We start from the raw sequence: 16,100 nt of genomic DNA on the forward strand, positions 1-16,100 counted from the left end.
GTGTTGGAGTCTGCAAGGGAATGCAGGGAGAGGGAGAGTTCATATTTAGTGGTGTGTGTGTGTGTGTGTGTGTGTGTGTGTGTGTGTGTGTGTGTGTGTGTGTGTGTGTGTGTGTGTGTGTGTGTGTGTGTGTGTGTGTGTGTGTGTGTGTGTGTGTGTGTGTGTGTGTGTGTGTGTGTGTCCGTTAGCAATAAAGCATTGCATTGGAAAAAAAAAAAAAAAAAAAAGCAGCTTGCATGGTGGTGTCGGCTGGGGGAAAAGGTAGATGTTCGGGAGCCACACTTAGACCGCGTTATAAGCGGATCCGCAATGTAGCGGATCACGCTATAACGGGGTTGAGCTGTATACTGTTAAGAGAATTAAATAACTATTGCAGAACAACATATGACATTAAACAATTTATTTTGAAAAATATTTTTTTGACTTTAAGGGGCCTATTCTAGTAGCTTTGATTTCGTAATTGCAAAATCCAACTTGTTGGCATGTTAATCGCTCATGGTATGAAATTTGTGAAAAAAACAGTATTCAATAAGGCTAATTGCATTTTATATACTGTTTGTTAAAAAAAATGATGCACGTTAGTATTTGCATTACAAGCTAAATGACCGGAAGGTGCCATTTCGCTCCACCAGTCTGGAAGAGCTGCGCAGTGAGAGCAGAGAGAACCTGCATCTCTGAGCACAGCTCTTACAGGCAATTGCATTGGATTTTTTAATGGCGTAGTTGCCCCCAGGTGGGTGGTTAGACATCCTGAGTGGTTGGTGGGAGGAGTTAACCCCTTAATTACTTTATCGATAGTAACCAATATAATGAAGGGGTTAACCCCTCCCGCACACTCCTGAGAGGCCTAACCACCCACCCTGGTGCAACTACAACCTTCACCCACCCCCTCTAGCACCAAAAAACTGGGTACTGCTGTTTAACCCCTTCATTAGCGGCAGGCAATGAAGCTCGGCTGTTATTTTAGGATTGAAGCAGGGGGTCCCCAGACCTGAAATTAATGTGGTTCAGCTCTGGAGACATCCTGCTTCAAGCCTATGTAGTAAAAATAAATAATACTCCATCTGATACAAATCGCAAATCGTATCTAAAACAAAAAACAAGTATTTCAGCAGCGATTTAGATCACGGAACGACTTGAATAGTAATTATTGGCAAAAAAATAGCGTTTCAGCCTTTTTTGACCTACTGCTCGAATTGTGAGCTCAAGAGTGATAACGAATATAAAAAACCCGTTTACAAGCGATTTTGATATGCAATAAATGCTTACTGAATGCAACACATGATACACATGCAAAATCCCTTGTAAAGTGCACTTCACATGCGTTAAACTGTCACTTACGGAAGTATGTGAATAAGCCCCTAAAGGTCCACACCAGCGCTTGATGAATCTGCCCCATAATCTCTGAAAACACTTTTATTCACGCTAAAATAAAAATACTTACTATCAGTAGCTGCATAAGTTGCATTGAAACCTGCCCTTTCTACAGTTGAATCACTGAAGAACCAAACTGTCAAGAAGTTGCTTGTAGAAAGGAAATATGCAGGTGTATTCGAACCACAGAATGTACCTTGTAAATTATTATTTATGCTACTGCCATCGAACACCTAAAACACAAAGGGTAAAGCATTTCACTGGTTGAGTGGAACATTTTTGGCAGCATTAATCCATCATTCACTTTATCTCGGCAATACAGAACTCCAGGAGCCACTTACAGTAGAGGCAACTCTTATTCGAACAAAAACCAGTGGCATTTCCCCAAAAAACCCAGGAAACACCCAGGTACATTCTGAATACATGCCTTAAACTTTCCTTAAACTAGCCCCAGCATTTCTGCATTGATTAATGGCCTATCAGATTAACAGCGGGGGTCCCTGGCAGTCCCATTCAAACTGAATGGGACTGCCAGGGATCCCTGCTGTGTTAATCCTATGGGTCGTTAGTCAATGCAGAAATGCCTTAAACGTGCCTCAAACTAGCCCAGAACATACCCAGCACATACCCAGCACATACCCAGAATGTAACCCGGCTAGTTTACGGCAAATGTTAGAATAAACGTTGCCTCTACTGTAGGTCTCTGGAAAATAAACTCTTTGGCCGGGAGTCATCAATCCGGGACGCGGGACATCTCGCCCGATCTTGCGGTGACCGCCGTTGACTTGAATGACAATTACCGCCGGATGGGAAGCAAAGTCTTGCATCGCAGCTTTATGACTCACGGGCTGTGTCTGATTCCTTTCAGTGGACCAATGTACCCGTGTTTGGGGGCGCTTGCTTTCTAAAATACGGTTTACATGTCTGTCCTTTGAAAGCTTGTATTTAATAACTGATAAACAGCTATATATCGAGCCAATGAAATATATCACATGCTACACAGAACATGTTGGGTCTAAAAATATTAACATTGATTCATTCATTTTCATTGCTAGTAATGTTTTGAGAGTTTGACTTTTGTAATTCACTTAATTTATTTAAGTCTATAGACCTGAGGAAATAATGAATTCAGTACATAGGGTTCCCTTAAAGCTGCAGACCAAGCAATATCCTACATGTGTGCTTTTAAAAATAAATCAGTTCTGTACTGTGAGAAAATACTTGTAGCAATTGCTTAAGATCCTGAGTATGTTACACACAAAGGGGCCTATTCTAGTAACCTTCATAACCCACTTATCGAGATTTTTTTAGCAGTTATAAGCTCAAAATAGCTACAGCTATTCAGAAAGCCTCGATAAGTGAGCGGCAAAAGCATTTTATCGCCATACCGGGGCCTGTATCTCGGGAAGTAGGGGGTCCCCGAGGCTGAAATCAACTTTGTTCAGCTCAGGAGACCCCATGCTCACACGCACTATGAATAAAAATAAAATGTAAGCAGCTTCGTTAACTTAGCAGCTATCCGCCAAGGTAATGATTTTTTATTAGGAAGGGGGGTGGGGAGGCGGCTTGATACTAGTGTGCGGGAGCAGAGTGTCTCCTGAGCTGAACAAAGTTGATTTCAGCCTTGGAGACCCCCTACTTCCCAAGATACAGACCCCTTTATGGGGTGCCGGCATCCCTCTGCTTTGTTTATATCCCACGGTCACGTGACCCACAGGATTTTTACATGGCGGAAACGGGGCATGTATCTCGGGAAGTAGGGGGTCCCCGGACCTAATATCAATGCGGTTCAGCTCCGGAGACCCCTGCTACATTTACTGTAATGTTTCAAATTAAATAAAACCCCCGCGATCGCCTGTGGGAGGCGCGAAGTTAGAGTGACTGATTCAGCCTCTCTCTTACTGCGCATCTCTTACAGACAGGCAGACCCCGGTAGGACTCACACTGCAGGGACCCCCTGCTGTGTTAATCCGATGGGCCATTAAGTCTGCAGCTGAATATATCGAAACCTCCAGGCAGCATAACGCAACATTTACACAGGTACATGTTCGAATAACGGCCGCTGCATCTGTATATATTGCACAAGGGACACCAGCTTTAACATTTTTAAGGAAAATTTACAAGCAAATCATTTATTTTATAAAGATTTTTACAAGCTTATCACTTATCAGCATTTTATTCATTATAATATAGGATTAATAGGTTCCAACCTTCAACCTCTGAAAAGAAGCTGCCTCACATACAGATTCCTGTAAGTTGGAGATGAGCTTTTCTGTATCTCCCCAATTTCCAGGAATCACCTGCAAGAAGAACCCTCCCCGAACGTATTGTTCTGCATAGAGTTCCCCATGACTGCATTACAGCTGTGTGTTCTTACTTTGACAAAATCATATCTGCAACTTCCAGAAGAATCGGATTCCAGTGAAAAGGCAGTAAATGTCAAATTTATCTGCGTGTTAACAGGAGCAACAATGTTCCATACGCAGTCCAAATTGTTGTCATATTTACCATCCACATTAGAGTCCGGAGAGAAAAAATTACCAGTTGCACTGGTGAGATAACCGCCACACCCTTGTTGAGGTCCTAGGACAGAAACAGTTCATAACATTAATGAATGCAGATCGTTCTGTAGGTTGTAGATAGCACATTTCTTACTATTGTACTTCCTCGCAATGTACAGGCCCATACAGTATTTACTAAGCAGTGCTATAAGACACGTATGGTCCACATTGTCTCATATCAGAAGTATATTCACTGCCTAGTGAATATTGTTAAATACTTTCTGCAGTACCATTGTCTGAAATGCTCATGCAGACTATTCTTCAGATCTTTGTATATGTTGAATGATAGCATACTGTACATTCAGCACCTGTCTGCCTTTAAAACGCAAATTTGCAGACCGTAAGTCCTATGGTGTTATCTTGATCTATAATATCGATTTAAATATTTTTTTTTTTATTATCATTACTGTATTATTATTGTTCAATGTAGTATCAAGGCCATATCACCAAAAATCTGTGCACTCTTTTCAATGACCAAATCAACTACTAATATTCCTCTTCTCTACATTTGACAGGGAAGAAATGGTGAAACACTTTGCATTACATTTAATGGAACTGAAGATTTAAGAATAGATGACTGAAAATGTAAATATTGATATACAGTGCTGTAGGTCTTCCTCTGAAAAAAATAAGCAAGTTAAATAGCATTATCACATTGAGAAATACATGTAAGGTATTAACACTGGGAATTACATAGCTAATATTAAGCATTTGCATAGAAAACATTTAATAGGTTGGTTGAAGAGACCTGTAAGGTTTTGACATTTCTATTCAAGTGTTCTGTCTTCTATTAATAATAATATTGTCTTCCTATGATGTACTGTACGCAATGCTGTAAATAGACATTTGCAGGCACATGTCCCTGAGCTGCAGCGCTTGCTTTTGGCATCTAAGCCACGGATATGGTGCAGGGAAGAGCGCTGAGCTGCGCTGACGCTCATGCTCAAGCAGGAGATTTTTCGTGTCCTTGCATGAGCGTCAGCGAGCGCGCTTGTGTGCCGGGTGGGAGCCGGGTGGGAGCCGGGCGGGAGGCGGGGCTAGCGCGCCACGTCACGCGCCGACGTCACGGACTGCCATTGGCTTCTGGCAGTCACGTGACCGGCCCTGCGCTTCCCTCAGCGGGAAAACTAAAATGGGGTTGTCGGCTGCAATTCCACACGCCTCCGCACGCCTGCGGAAGCGCCGACTAAAGCCGCGCTGATAGGGATAATGTTTCCCCTCAGCGCACCTCAGCACGGTGTTTGTGACCATGTCCGAGGCCTAATGCACAAGAACATAAAGTGACTTTCCAAAGGTTATAAAACAGTCCTCAAGAGCCACCAACAGGTCAGGGTTTCACGATATCCCTGCTTTAGCAGAGGTGGTGCAGTCGAAGATTGAGCCACTGATTGAACCAACTGAAAATCTGACCTGTTTGTAGCTCTTGAGAACTGAAGTTGCCCCCCTCCCCCTCCCCCGTTATAAGGGAATTACACTGGTTTTTAATCTTGGCTCACTAGCTTCAAAGGCAATGACATTACTATTGGACTCCTAGTGGTAGATTCCTTTCTCCTGTGATAAAAGGGATTATTCAATGAGCCCCAAAGAGGTGTAATCAGCCAAAACTTCCAATCACGTCAATGGCCGTTTTCGGCCGTTTGCAGCGCGATCGCCCACTTTGGGGTTTATCTCATACTGACACTGCTCAAATCCCAAACTGGTTATCGGGGGGCGAAAATATAGTCCCCATATTTGACCCAAAGAAGTGCGATGTCTCTTTTCCCTGCTTCTCTGCTCTAGTGCAGAGCACCTTCTTGCTTTTAAACTTTCAAATCTACCTTTGCCCTGAAGGGGGCACTAATGTTTAGCAATGACATTTCCCCTCACTTCCAATAATGTACAAGCGTTTATATATGACTACATTGACCGGATACTGTACAGTAGTTTAAAGGTCTCTTCGCAGCAAAGCAATGTAATTAGTATTGTGCCATTTCTCTCTGGTGTCAATGGGTGCATGCATAGATGTCCCTGGATGCTGTGGGGTGCATGCCTAGATGTCCCTGGATGCTGTGGGGTGCATGCCTAGTAAAATCTCTTTATTTTGAACCAATGCTGGACTCACTTCCGGTTCATTTCTCCTTGTACAAAACAAAATGTCTAACTAACCTCATAAATATATTTAATACACATAGGTAATTAAAGGTGTAGTCCAATATAGCAAAACAAAAAACATGTTTAATCAACTTATAAGTGTAATCAGTTTCCTTAGAAAGAGGAATTAACCCTTTGGGTGCAGCATGGGTTCTGGCGCTCTGGGCGCCCCGTGATGTACAGTAGTGGCTACGCCATGCCGCGGGACAGCTTGTTTTTAAGCTTGGCTCGCATAGAGCACACAACGCGATCTGCAGTGAAGGGAAATGGAAGAGGGACACTCCTCCGTTTTCCCGTTTAAGGGCCGCCCCGGTCACATGCCGGAGGGTCCATAGCACTCTTGTTCCCCGAACCCTCCGGCGCTCTAAGGGTTAAAGCAGGGGCGTCCAACTTTTTTTTACCCGACGACCCAATAGATGGGCGCACATTTTTGGCCGGGCCGCTGTCCTACTGCCCCCTACATCCGGGTGAAATAGCTAAACCTAAATTAAATAACGGCAAAAGTAAACAAGGATATTAAACACATTCAAGTATTACAAACATTTGTTATTGTGGCCGGGGCCGCAGGCGCCTCACCCCCTGGGTGAAAGTAACAATTCTACTTCTTTCCAGGAACGTCCCTTTCTCCATGTCTGTTGAATTCAATCAAATCAGCTACTTATCTTTATCCGACAAGTAATGTCTCCATAATTACTATACAAATAATTACTACACAAGCAATGCACAAAACAAATTATAATACGTCACTTCTAGTTGTTTTGTTATACATAGTAAACTTCTGTTTGCCATGGAAAAGTTACGTTGAAAAAAATATTTTGCAAAGAGTATGTTTGCATGTTTTGCACAGGACCCCAAACCTATGTCATTAAGCGCATTGTGACGTCATACAATGTTTAATGTGCACATAGGGATTCTGGGCAGTGATATGCAAATTATCATCTAATGGGCACGTCACCTTTAGCTTGCTATCCACTTTATTACATTACTTTTATTCCAGAGATTTTGCCTGCTGCATTACACAGTTTACTCAACTAAGCCTGGATCAAGGAAATGCAGAATTACAATACTTACACTTGTCAATATTTTTTTTTTTAAGTGTCAGTCCTTAGTTGACTTTCATTGTAGCCGGGACTGGCCCTTTAATGTATTAAGTGTCTATATGGTGTATATTCAATTGTTTTTTCAAATTGCATTGGTTCCTTGATCCAGGCTTAATTGAATACATTTGTATTCGTTTTTATATGGCTTAGGACACATCTGTTGTAACAACTGAATTAAAATATGGCAATTTGACTACTAATATATCTTGACCACGTGACTAATATTGTGCTGAAATGAGGGGAGAAGGCTTAGTTTGAGGAATTATCCAGGCCTCACTTCACCATGGTATACATCCATTTCATACTGCTTTGTTATTATGTACAACTATACAATATTCCCAACGTTTCCACTGATATTGTAGTGTTGCAATAAAAAAAAAAGTGCAGTGAAAGTATATGGAAGTGCAGTACTCATGTTCCTTCCTTTAATGCTTAGTTGTATATTCATTTCTTTATTCTTTATCATGGCAAATTATTTATAATATACAGATTTTTAGGAAATGCAGAAATATATGTAGCGCTAGGACAGATATAAAGGTCCCCACTAAACAATGACAGTCCGGGGGATCATTTCATTTCTCACCTATAGATTCTCCATACCAATCTTTTTTCCTAATATTCTTTTTACTTGACACGTTTATTCCCGAGGGCATGTAAGATATAATAAAAAGACCATCCCACACCTTCCTATAAGGATTCAGAATATTTCTTAAAAAGTCCCTACAGTATGTAGTCTGTGTGAAAGTGTGTTCCTCGTTCTACATACTATAATGAAGCAAGCAGTCCCCCTATTAAAGGAATGAGGGTTATGAGCTGAAAGAGAGCAAAGTAGAACAAAAATAAAATTATTTCGGGAAAGTCGTATTTGGGAGGCAATAAAATCTCTTTACTTGAAGGAATATGATATGTGAATCACTGCAGTGGGAGACTCCTTATATTAAGTGAGTCAGACTTGGGTTGGCAATGCTCTGGACATCCAGCTTGGTTAGAGTAGTTTAGCTCCAGCACTTATTGACTCATTATTGTGTGCAGCCTTTGCTTGAGGCAGGACGAAGTCACCCTTACCGAGGGGAGAGGTGAATCAGCGGGCACAACGGTGCAGAAAAAAAGTTGCAAAGGCTTGACTGGGCTATAAAAAGATTCTTTATTCAAACATGGATTAAAAACAAGAGGAGGGGAAATGGACCCCTGCGCCTCTAACGCGTTTCACCCAGAATGGGCTTTCTCAAAAGCCCATTCTGGGTGAAACACGTTAGAGGCGCAGGGGTTCATTTCCCCTCCTCTTGTTTTTAATCCATGTTTGAATAAAGAATCTTTTTATAGCCCAGTCCAGCCTTTGCAACCTTTTTTCTGCACCGTTGTACCCGCTGATTCACCTCTCCCCTCGGTAAGGGTGACTTCGTCTTGTCTCCGCACACAGCAAGGAGCACACAGACCAGGATCGATATGGACTTATGTGAGTACCTGATGATTATTACTTGAATGGGAGCTCCCCCAGGTTCACTGGCTCATATAGTTGCTGGATTTTTGTAAGGGGTCTGGGAGGGTCTTAGGGCTTCCCCCAGACAACCCTTTTTATCCTTGCCAGACCGTGTTCCAACTAGGGGTTAATTTACATAGCTCCACACAGTTATTCAATATATCACGTGATCCGCATGCAGTAATTTATTTCTACAAGTGGGTTAAATGCTCTGTAGCACTAGTTAATTGAGGGACTCCACCTCAATATTCCTCTGCTTTGCTTGAGGCAGCTTCAACTCTGGAAAGGCTACTGACCACTCTGGCAGTGATTCAGATACTCTATATCTGCAGCGGAAAGAATAGTGTTAAAGACCTTCGGGTTTATGAACACTATCAAGCAGGGGCGGATTGTACATACCTGCCAACCGGGTGATTCCTTGAAGAACGGCCCTCCTTCTGCATCGTCACAGCGCCATGTGACATCACGTTGTCATGGCAATGCACCACCATGTGACATTTTGGCGTCATGATGACGTGTCGCCATGTGACGTTGCGGCGTCATTTAACATCTGGTCACCATCACAATGCAACGCTGCAGGAGGGGGGCATTCCGTAAAAGGTAAGACACACACTTTCTCTCCCACCTCCATCTCCCTCCTCTAGTCGCACGGAAGTTGGATGCTGGCGCCGACAGCATGAGGGAGAAAATTACAGGCGGTCAGGGAGCTGGGGAGCTGCTTGCTGCCACTACTGGAGAGCCGCAGCACCGGCACACCGCACCGACCTACCGGGGCTACTCCAATCACCCAATAGGGCAATCCGCCAATGGTATCAAGGCACAAAGAGTTGCTCTAGATGCATGACAGAAAAAGGTCCTATTGCTTTCAATTAGAAGTTTTCCTTTGATGCATAAGGTGCAGATTTTTTTGTCCCAGAATAGCACCACACTTGATGCATATAACTTGGGGACAATTTGATCTGCAGCAAATGTGAAGTACACATCAAGCCCTGTCAAAAAGTAACTCTTTGGATACCACAATCCTAATGTTATACAAGAATATTAAACAGAGCCGTTGATTGCGGCCCCATATGCAGAGCGGTAGACTTAAAAACAACACGGCAAAATAATGTCTGTACCAAGTTGGTACAATACATTGGTTCCCAGAGTGGTAACCCAGTCTCAACATCACCACAAAACAAATACACAACAAAAAGCCTAATAACAAAGCTCGGAGCCCCAAAATCCAGAACTACCACCTTTATGCCATTCATAACTTAACATTAAACCCATTAGCTTGTTACAAGTTTCACTTTAACCCTTCTGCTGTCAGAAGGTTCTTGCTTTACGCTCTAGTGAAGATCAATGTATGCATTGGAACATTGAAAAGACTGACACAGTAAGTGTACAGAATTATTGTACTTGTCTCCTTGGTAGTGTATACACACATAGGAGGTAGGATTGTAGAAAATCCTATCCCCACAAGAATCCCTCACAATTGCACTCGTGATGTAATTATTGCTAGGATAACAGTGATCCAGGATAGTATCCTATATAACCAGTCATAGTGAGTAGAAAAAAACAAAAAATGTTCTGGCTTCCCCATCCTCCCTCTCAACTCCCTTCCCCCCCTCTTCACAGCTGTTCAGAGCTGCGTCCCCCTCCCCCCACTGTTCACAGCTCCGATTCCCCCATTCAATGCTTTGTTCCCCCCCCCCCTGTTCACAGCTCCATCCCCCCCACCCCCGTTCACAGCTCCGTGCCCCCCATGTGTTTGGCAGCTGAGCTGACTGAGGGGGGAAGTGTGTGTGTGTCAGTCAGTGAGTGTGTGTGTCAGTCAGTGAGTGAGTGTGTCAGTCAGTGGGCTTCCCCCCTTCTCTCCTGACTCCCTCTCTCCCCCCTCTCTCCTGACTCCCTCCCCCCTCCCCCTCTCTCCTGACTCCCTTCCTCCCCCCTCCCCCCGTCTCCCTCCCCCCCTCTCTCCTGACTCCCTCCCCCTCTCTCTCCTGACTTCCTCCCCCCCTCTCTCCTGACTCCCCCCCCCCCTGCACCAGCGCCTGTCCACTGGGCGCTGCCATCTTACCGGGGGCAGCTGCAGGAGGAAGGGGGTCCTTCTGGAAGCTGCCCGCCCACTGCCTGTCCACTCGGCGCCGCCATCTTACCGGAGGCAGCTGCAGGAGGAAGGGGGTCCTTCCGGAGGCTGCCTGCCCCTGCCTGTCCCCCCCGCACTGAGCTGTTTCGGCGGCGACACTACCCGCATGCTGCTGCCGGCCGGGGCTCGGGTGAGCCTGGGGGGGGTGATGGGGAGGTGAGCCTGGGGGGGTGATGGGGAGGTGAGCCTGGGGGGTGATGGGGGGGGAGCCGGCGGGGAGGTGAGCTGAGGGGTTGAGAAGGAGGGGGAGCCGGCGGGGAGGTGAGCTGGGTAAAGAGGTGTGTGTCTGTGTGTGTGTCAGTTGGGTGAGGCCGAGGGGGAAGGTGAGCTGCGGGTGAGGAGAAGAAGAGAGTGGCAGGTGGGTGACGTCATAGAGCCACCAATCGGATTGGCCAGAGGCTGAGGACCAATCAGATTCACCACATCTACTACCAGACTCACAAATGTCAAATTTATATATTAAGATTGGGGAGATGTAAATATCAAAATTGTAACCCTATATATTCCTCCAATATGTCTTAGATACGCAGTCCTAAGAGAGGTAGTGAAACAGCAAATAATCTGTCACTATATCCCTTCAGTAAGGACACAATTAGAGACTGAACTAGTGTCTCTCAGTATGAAACCTGCCAACACAATTGAATGACAACACTGGACATTAGTCACAAAAGGTTTGAAGTGAATGATTTGGGACCACACGATCCTCTTGCATTGCTCCCCCCACAGGGTCAGCATATATTGGTGTGCAGGGACTCCCCACCCCCTAATTTCTGTCCCGGTGTGTAGTTACTAAACAACAGGGTCAGCTTCTGTGGGGATTAACTGTCACACTTCTGATTTGTTTTATTGACCATGTACCTGAGTGGACAATTATTGTTAGCAGTGACATTTCTGTGATATTTTGCAAGTTTTAGTATTAACATATACTTACACTGTTGATCATTTCTGTATGCCACTTCATTACTTCTACAGTATATACTTTCATGCGTGGCCGCATATGATCACGTGCTTATATACACACTAGTGCTTTATGTGAGTGTTCATAATTTATAGCGTCCTAGTGACGTCGTACACCCCTATAGCCTTTACACCACAGGCATAGGTGTCAGCGTTTTCTGGAAGTTTACAGTGCTTATGTTTATAGTTCTACTTTGGATTTTTTTGGCACTTTGCCAACTTTGTGACCCCCTATGGGGAGTGAGCACTGTTTCGATTTCAGTTCTCTTTATTCATTACATTTTCTGGTAGCAATCATTCTTTAGTTACCCTCAATAAAGCATTTTATACAACAACCATTTTTGTTTGGTCCAGTTTTTCTCAGTTGTGCTGCACGTTCAGCAGGGTGCTCTCCTTCATCAGACTTTGAGTGCATTTTTTAGGGCCTTATCTGTATGCAAACTGTCTTTGCGTCATACAGTGTTCTTTGTGTCTGATTATTATCCCCCTGCCCTATTGCACCAGTCTGGATTTCTGACCTTTGCGGTGACACTAGGTTGAGCGGGTGCATCTCTTCCTTGTCTCTTGTACAGTACATACAGTACATTTCCCAGCAAGCCGTCATGCATGTGTGGCTTCATAGACCTCGGCCAAGCTTCCCGCTGGCGTGCTGAGGCGCGCTGAGGCTCAGGGAAAGCGGGCACTTTCCCTGCGCGCCATCAGGGGGCGGGCCGGGGCGGGCGAGTGACATCACGGAGCTGGTTCGCCTTCATTGGGCGAACCACTCACGTGACCGGTCCTGCGCGCCAACAAGCAGGGAAATGTTGAATTTCCCTAAGACCTACGCTTCCGTGCGCTTGTGGAAGCATTGGCGAGCCCCTACTAAAGCCGCTCTAATTGCGGCTGTAGGGGCTCAGTGCTGAGCAGGAGCGCGCCTCAGCGCGCCTCCGCCAGCAAGCAGGTAACATGGCCGAGGCCTAAGCCTATAACTCACACCCCTTACTACTACTCCCCCCTGAATAAACACGCACACACTTACAGTATATATTATACAGGACTACAGAAACCAGCACACTCAATATTTAAAGTACAAAACAGTGCAAATGTATTGATCAATGTTTCGTTCACCACTGGGATCTTTTCCAAGAAGGGGGATAACGTGAAAAGAACACCTAATATATTATATTATACATACTGTACTATTAGGTGTTTTTTTTCATGCTGTCCACCAGTGAGACCGAAACATCAATCAATACATTTTTGTTGTTTTTGACTTTTGATATTGAGTGTGCTAATTCCTGTATATTACATTACCTGTCGTGCAACTCATCTATTGCCGATAGTTTGGAGTGCTGTACTATTTATATGAACTAAATATAGATTTTGCTTCATCAGATTGCTGTGGACTCTCAGAGCACAACCCCACACGTTTTAACTTCCAGGAGGCCCTCTGCAACTTCCCCCTGTTGGTATGCCATGATCATACAACGCTGAATGCTATATACAGTATATGAAAGTGTAGTATATGCAAGCAAGGTAAAACACAGCTATTTGCCACTGAAGTGGGAGATCACAGATCAAGGCACATATGTCATAATTTAACATTCAAATCTTACAAATACATTATAAAACATACTGTTTGTAATGACATTAAACTGCATTGTCCCACTGACCTCAAGCAAGTCTGATTTTTTTTAGCCAATTCTATAGAGACCCTGCAAAGCTTTAATGAATTGCAATCTGCCAATAATGCTTTAGTTTATGTGCAATTGTTCTGTCATTGCTAGAAAACAATGATTTCACATGGAAGTTCTGTCCCAATCCGCCTTTATCTTTACAGTTTATACTTATATCAAACTAGCAATGGATATTTTTACAGATGAACTACCACTGCATATACATTGGCACACCATAAATGCATGACACAAAATGCCTTTGATACAAAAAGCATGACTTTAAGTCACCAGAATTGCATCAATCACTATGAGTAATAGGCATGAACTATCACAAGGATCGCCCAGATTGAAAGAAGAAGTTGCTGCAGGACCTTTGCCTTCTCAGTATCACTCCTACCAAAATATTACTGAGAAAACATATCTGCAGTGTTGGGTAGATATTTCACTAACTAATCATTTAACATCTAAGTCTAAAGCAAAAGCATTAATCCATGGCAACCTCCAATTCAATATCCCACCAGGACAAATATCAGTCATACTACAGCATGTATCAAGGTGTCTGCAACAAAGACAGTCAGAGTATGGAGTATTTTCCATATGTCTTCTGTTAGATTTTGGTAATAAAACGGATTTGCACAAAGTGTACAGTATCCCGAGTAGTAAGCACGCATGCACATACAGACACAGCAATGCTACTGCAACGTTTGGCGCACTGCTGCAGGTGTAATGGTGCTGTAGCCCCGTCCCCTTCTTGCGAGCGGCTGATTTAAATCAATGGCTTCTTCTCACGCTGGCGCGTTACTTTGAAAATGTGATGCTAAATGATGCAGATAACACTTTTATACTTTTACACTATTGTGTGTGTGTGTGTGTGTGTGTGTGTGTGTGTGTGTGTGTGTGTGTGTGTGTGTGTGTGTGTGTGTGTGTGTGTGTGTGTGTGTGTGTGTATATATATATATATATATATATTCAAAAAATAAATAGATGATACCGTTCTGTGGCTAACGAAATGCTTTTATTTGTGCGATTTTTCGAGATACACTGATCTCTTCTTCTGGCGATGTTACAATGAATGAAGCAAGCAAAAGGTATACTTAAAAACAGTGTCTCTTGGAATGTTATCTGTGCTGGTCCTTCCCCCGGTGTGGATATACCTCTTCATGAAAATATGGAAGATACCACATTGTACCGCAGGTACTGATACATTATATATATATATATATATATATATATATATATATATATATATATATATATATATATATATATATATATATATATATATATATATATATACTGAGTTAAGTTATGGAACCATGTTAAAAATGGTTATTGAGGCAAAAAGTGACACTGTGTGCTCATTTGCATGTCATTTCCCAGAATCCCTTGCTGCAGTGGAAGTGCTGTATGCTGGGTGATAATGGGGAAAGGCGGGGTTGCAGACCTGCCTAAGACATGCAGATGAGCATACAGCTATATTTGCATATATATATATATATATATATATATATATATATATACAAAAAGTGCACGCTCCATAGCGCATAAATGTGTATTTAATTAAAACAGGTGAGGCACACTTACACTTACAAAAGTAAGCACTAAAAACAGCATGTGTGATTATTGTATCACCGCCAACGTGTGACTGCTCCGGGACACGATTGCCTCAGAGAGCAAGCTCAGAGCGTGAGCAGGGAAATCCAGTCTGTAGAATGTATACTCGTGTTGGCGCGATGCAGCTAAAGTGCTGTATAAAACTGCTGTAAAGGAAATCCTTGGGTCTTCACATGTGCTCCGACCCGAAACAGACTCCTACGTGATGATGTACCCCTTTTGGGGTATCCGTTGAAAAAGTCACTGATCTGTGATGAAACGCGTCAGGACGTGGAGCGGACACTACATCATCACGCAGGAGTCTGTTTCGGGTCGGAGCAGACTCGGAGCACATGTGAAGACCCAAGGATTTCCTTTACAGCAGTTTTATACAGCCCTTTAGCTGCATCGTGCCAACACCGGGTGAGGGCGGCAGGGAAAGGGTGAGGGCGACAGGGAAAGGGTGAGGGCGACAGGGAAAGAGTGAGGGCGACAGGGAAAGGGTGAGGGCGACAGGGAAAGGGTGAGGGCGACAGGGTGAGGGCGACAGGGAAAGGGTGACACAGGGAGAGGGTGAGGGCGACAGGGAGAGGGTGAGGGCGACAGGGAAAGGGTGACACAGGGAGAGGGTGAGGGCGACAGGGAGAGGGTGAGGGCAACAGGGAAAGGGTGAGGGCGACAGGGAAAGGGTGAGGGCGACAGGGAAAGGGTGAGGGCGACAGGGAAAGGGTGAGGGCGACAGGGAAATTGTGAGGGCGACAGGGAAATTGTGAGGACGACGGGGAAAGGGTGAGGGCGACAGGGAGAGGGTGACAGGGAGAGGGTGAGGGCGACAGGGAAAGGGTGACACAGGGAGAGGGTGAGGGCGACAGGGAGAGGGTGAGGGCGACAGGGAAAGGGTGACACAGGGAGAGGGTGAGGGCGACAGGGAGAGGGTGAGGGCAACAGGGAAAGGATGAGGGCGACAGGGAAAGGGTGAGGGCGACAGGGAAAGGGTGAGGGCGACAGGGAAAGGGTGAGGGCGACAGGGAAATTGTGAGGGCGACAGGGAAATTGTGAGGACGACGGGGAAAGGGTGAGGGCGACAGGGAGAGGGTGACAGGGAGAGGGTGAAGGCGA

At 44.5% G+C, this 16,100-nt stretch overlaps 1 protein-coding gene and 1 long non-coding RNA gene across 4 annotated transcripts in view; one reads left to right on the top strand and one right to left on the bottom strand.

The window, feature by feature from the left end:
* The window catches only part of CUBN (cubilin), a 312,445-nt gene that overhangs the window by 18,012 nt on the left and 278,333 nt on the right, over positions 1 to 16,100 (bottom strand). The window contains exons 60-61 of the mRNA XM_075587495.1: positions 3,752 to 3,957; positions 1,445 to 1,607 (exon numbers count right to left, since the gene is read on the bottom strand). Of these exons, the coding sequence (XP_075443610.1) occupies positions 1,445 to 1,607; positions 3,752 to 3,957 (369 nt within the window). The remainder of the gene's footprint in view (positions 1 to 1,444; positions 1,608 to 3,751; positions 3,958 to 16,100) is intronic.
* LOC142487723 (uncharacterized) overlaps positions 1 to 16,100 on the top strand; it is an 84,168-nt gene that overhangs the window by 3,871 nt on the left and 64,197 nt on the right. For all 3 annotated transcript variants that reach the window (XR_012799290.1, XR_012799288.1, XR_012799289.1), the window contains exon 2: positions 4,451 to 4,520. This is a non-coding gene — a long non-coding RNA (uncharacterized LOC142487723). The remainder of the gene's footprint in view (positions 1 to 4,450; positions 4,521 to 16,100) is intronic.

The sequence above is a fragment of the Ascaphus truei genome, chromosome 2, assembly GCF_040206685.1.
Source record: "Ascaphus truei isolate aAscTru1 chromosome 2, aAscTru1.hap1, whole genome shotgun sequence".
Lineage (NCBI taxonomy): Eukaryota > Metazoa > Chordata > Amphibia > Anura > Ascaphidae > Ascaphus > Ascaphus truei.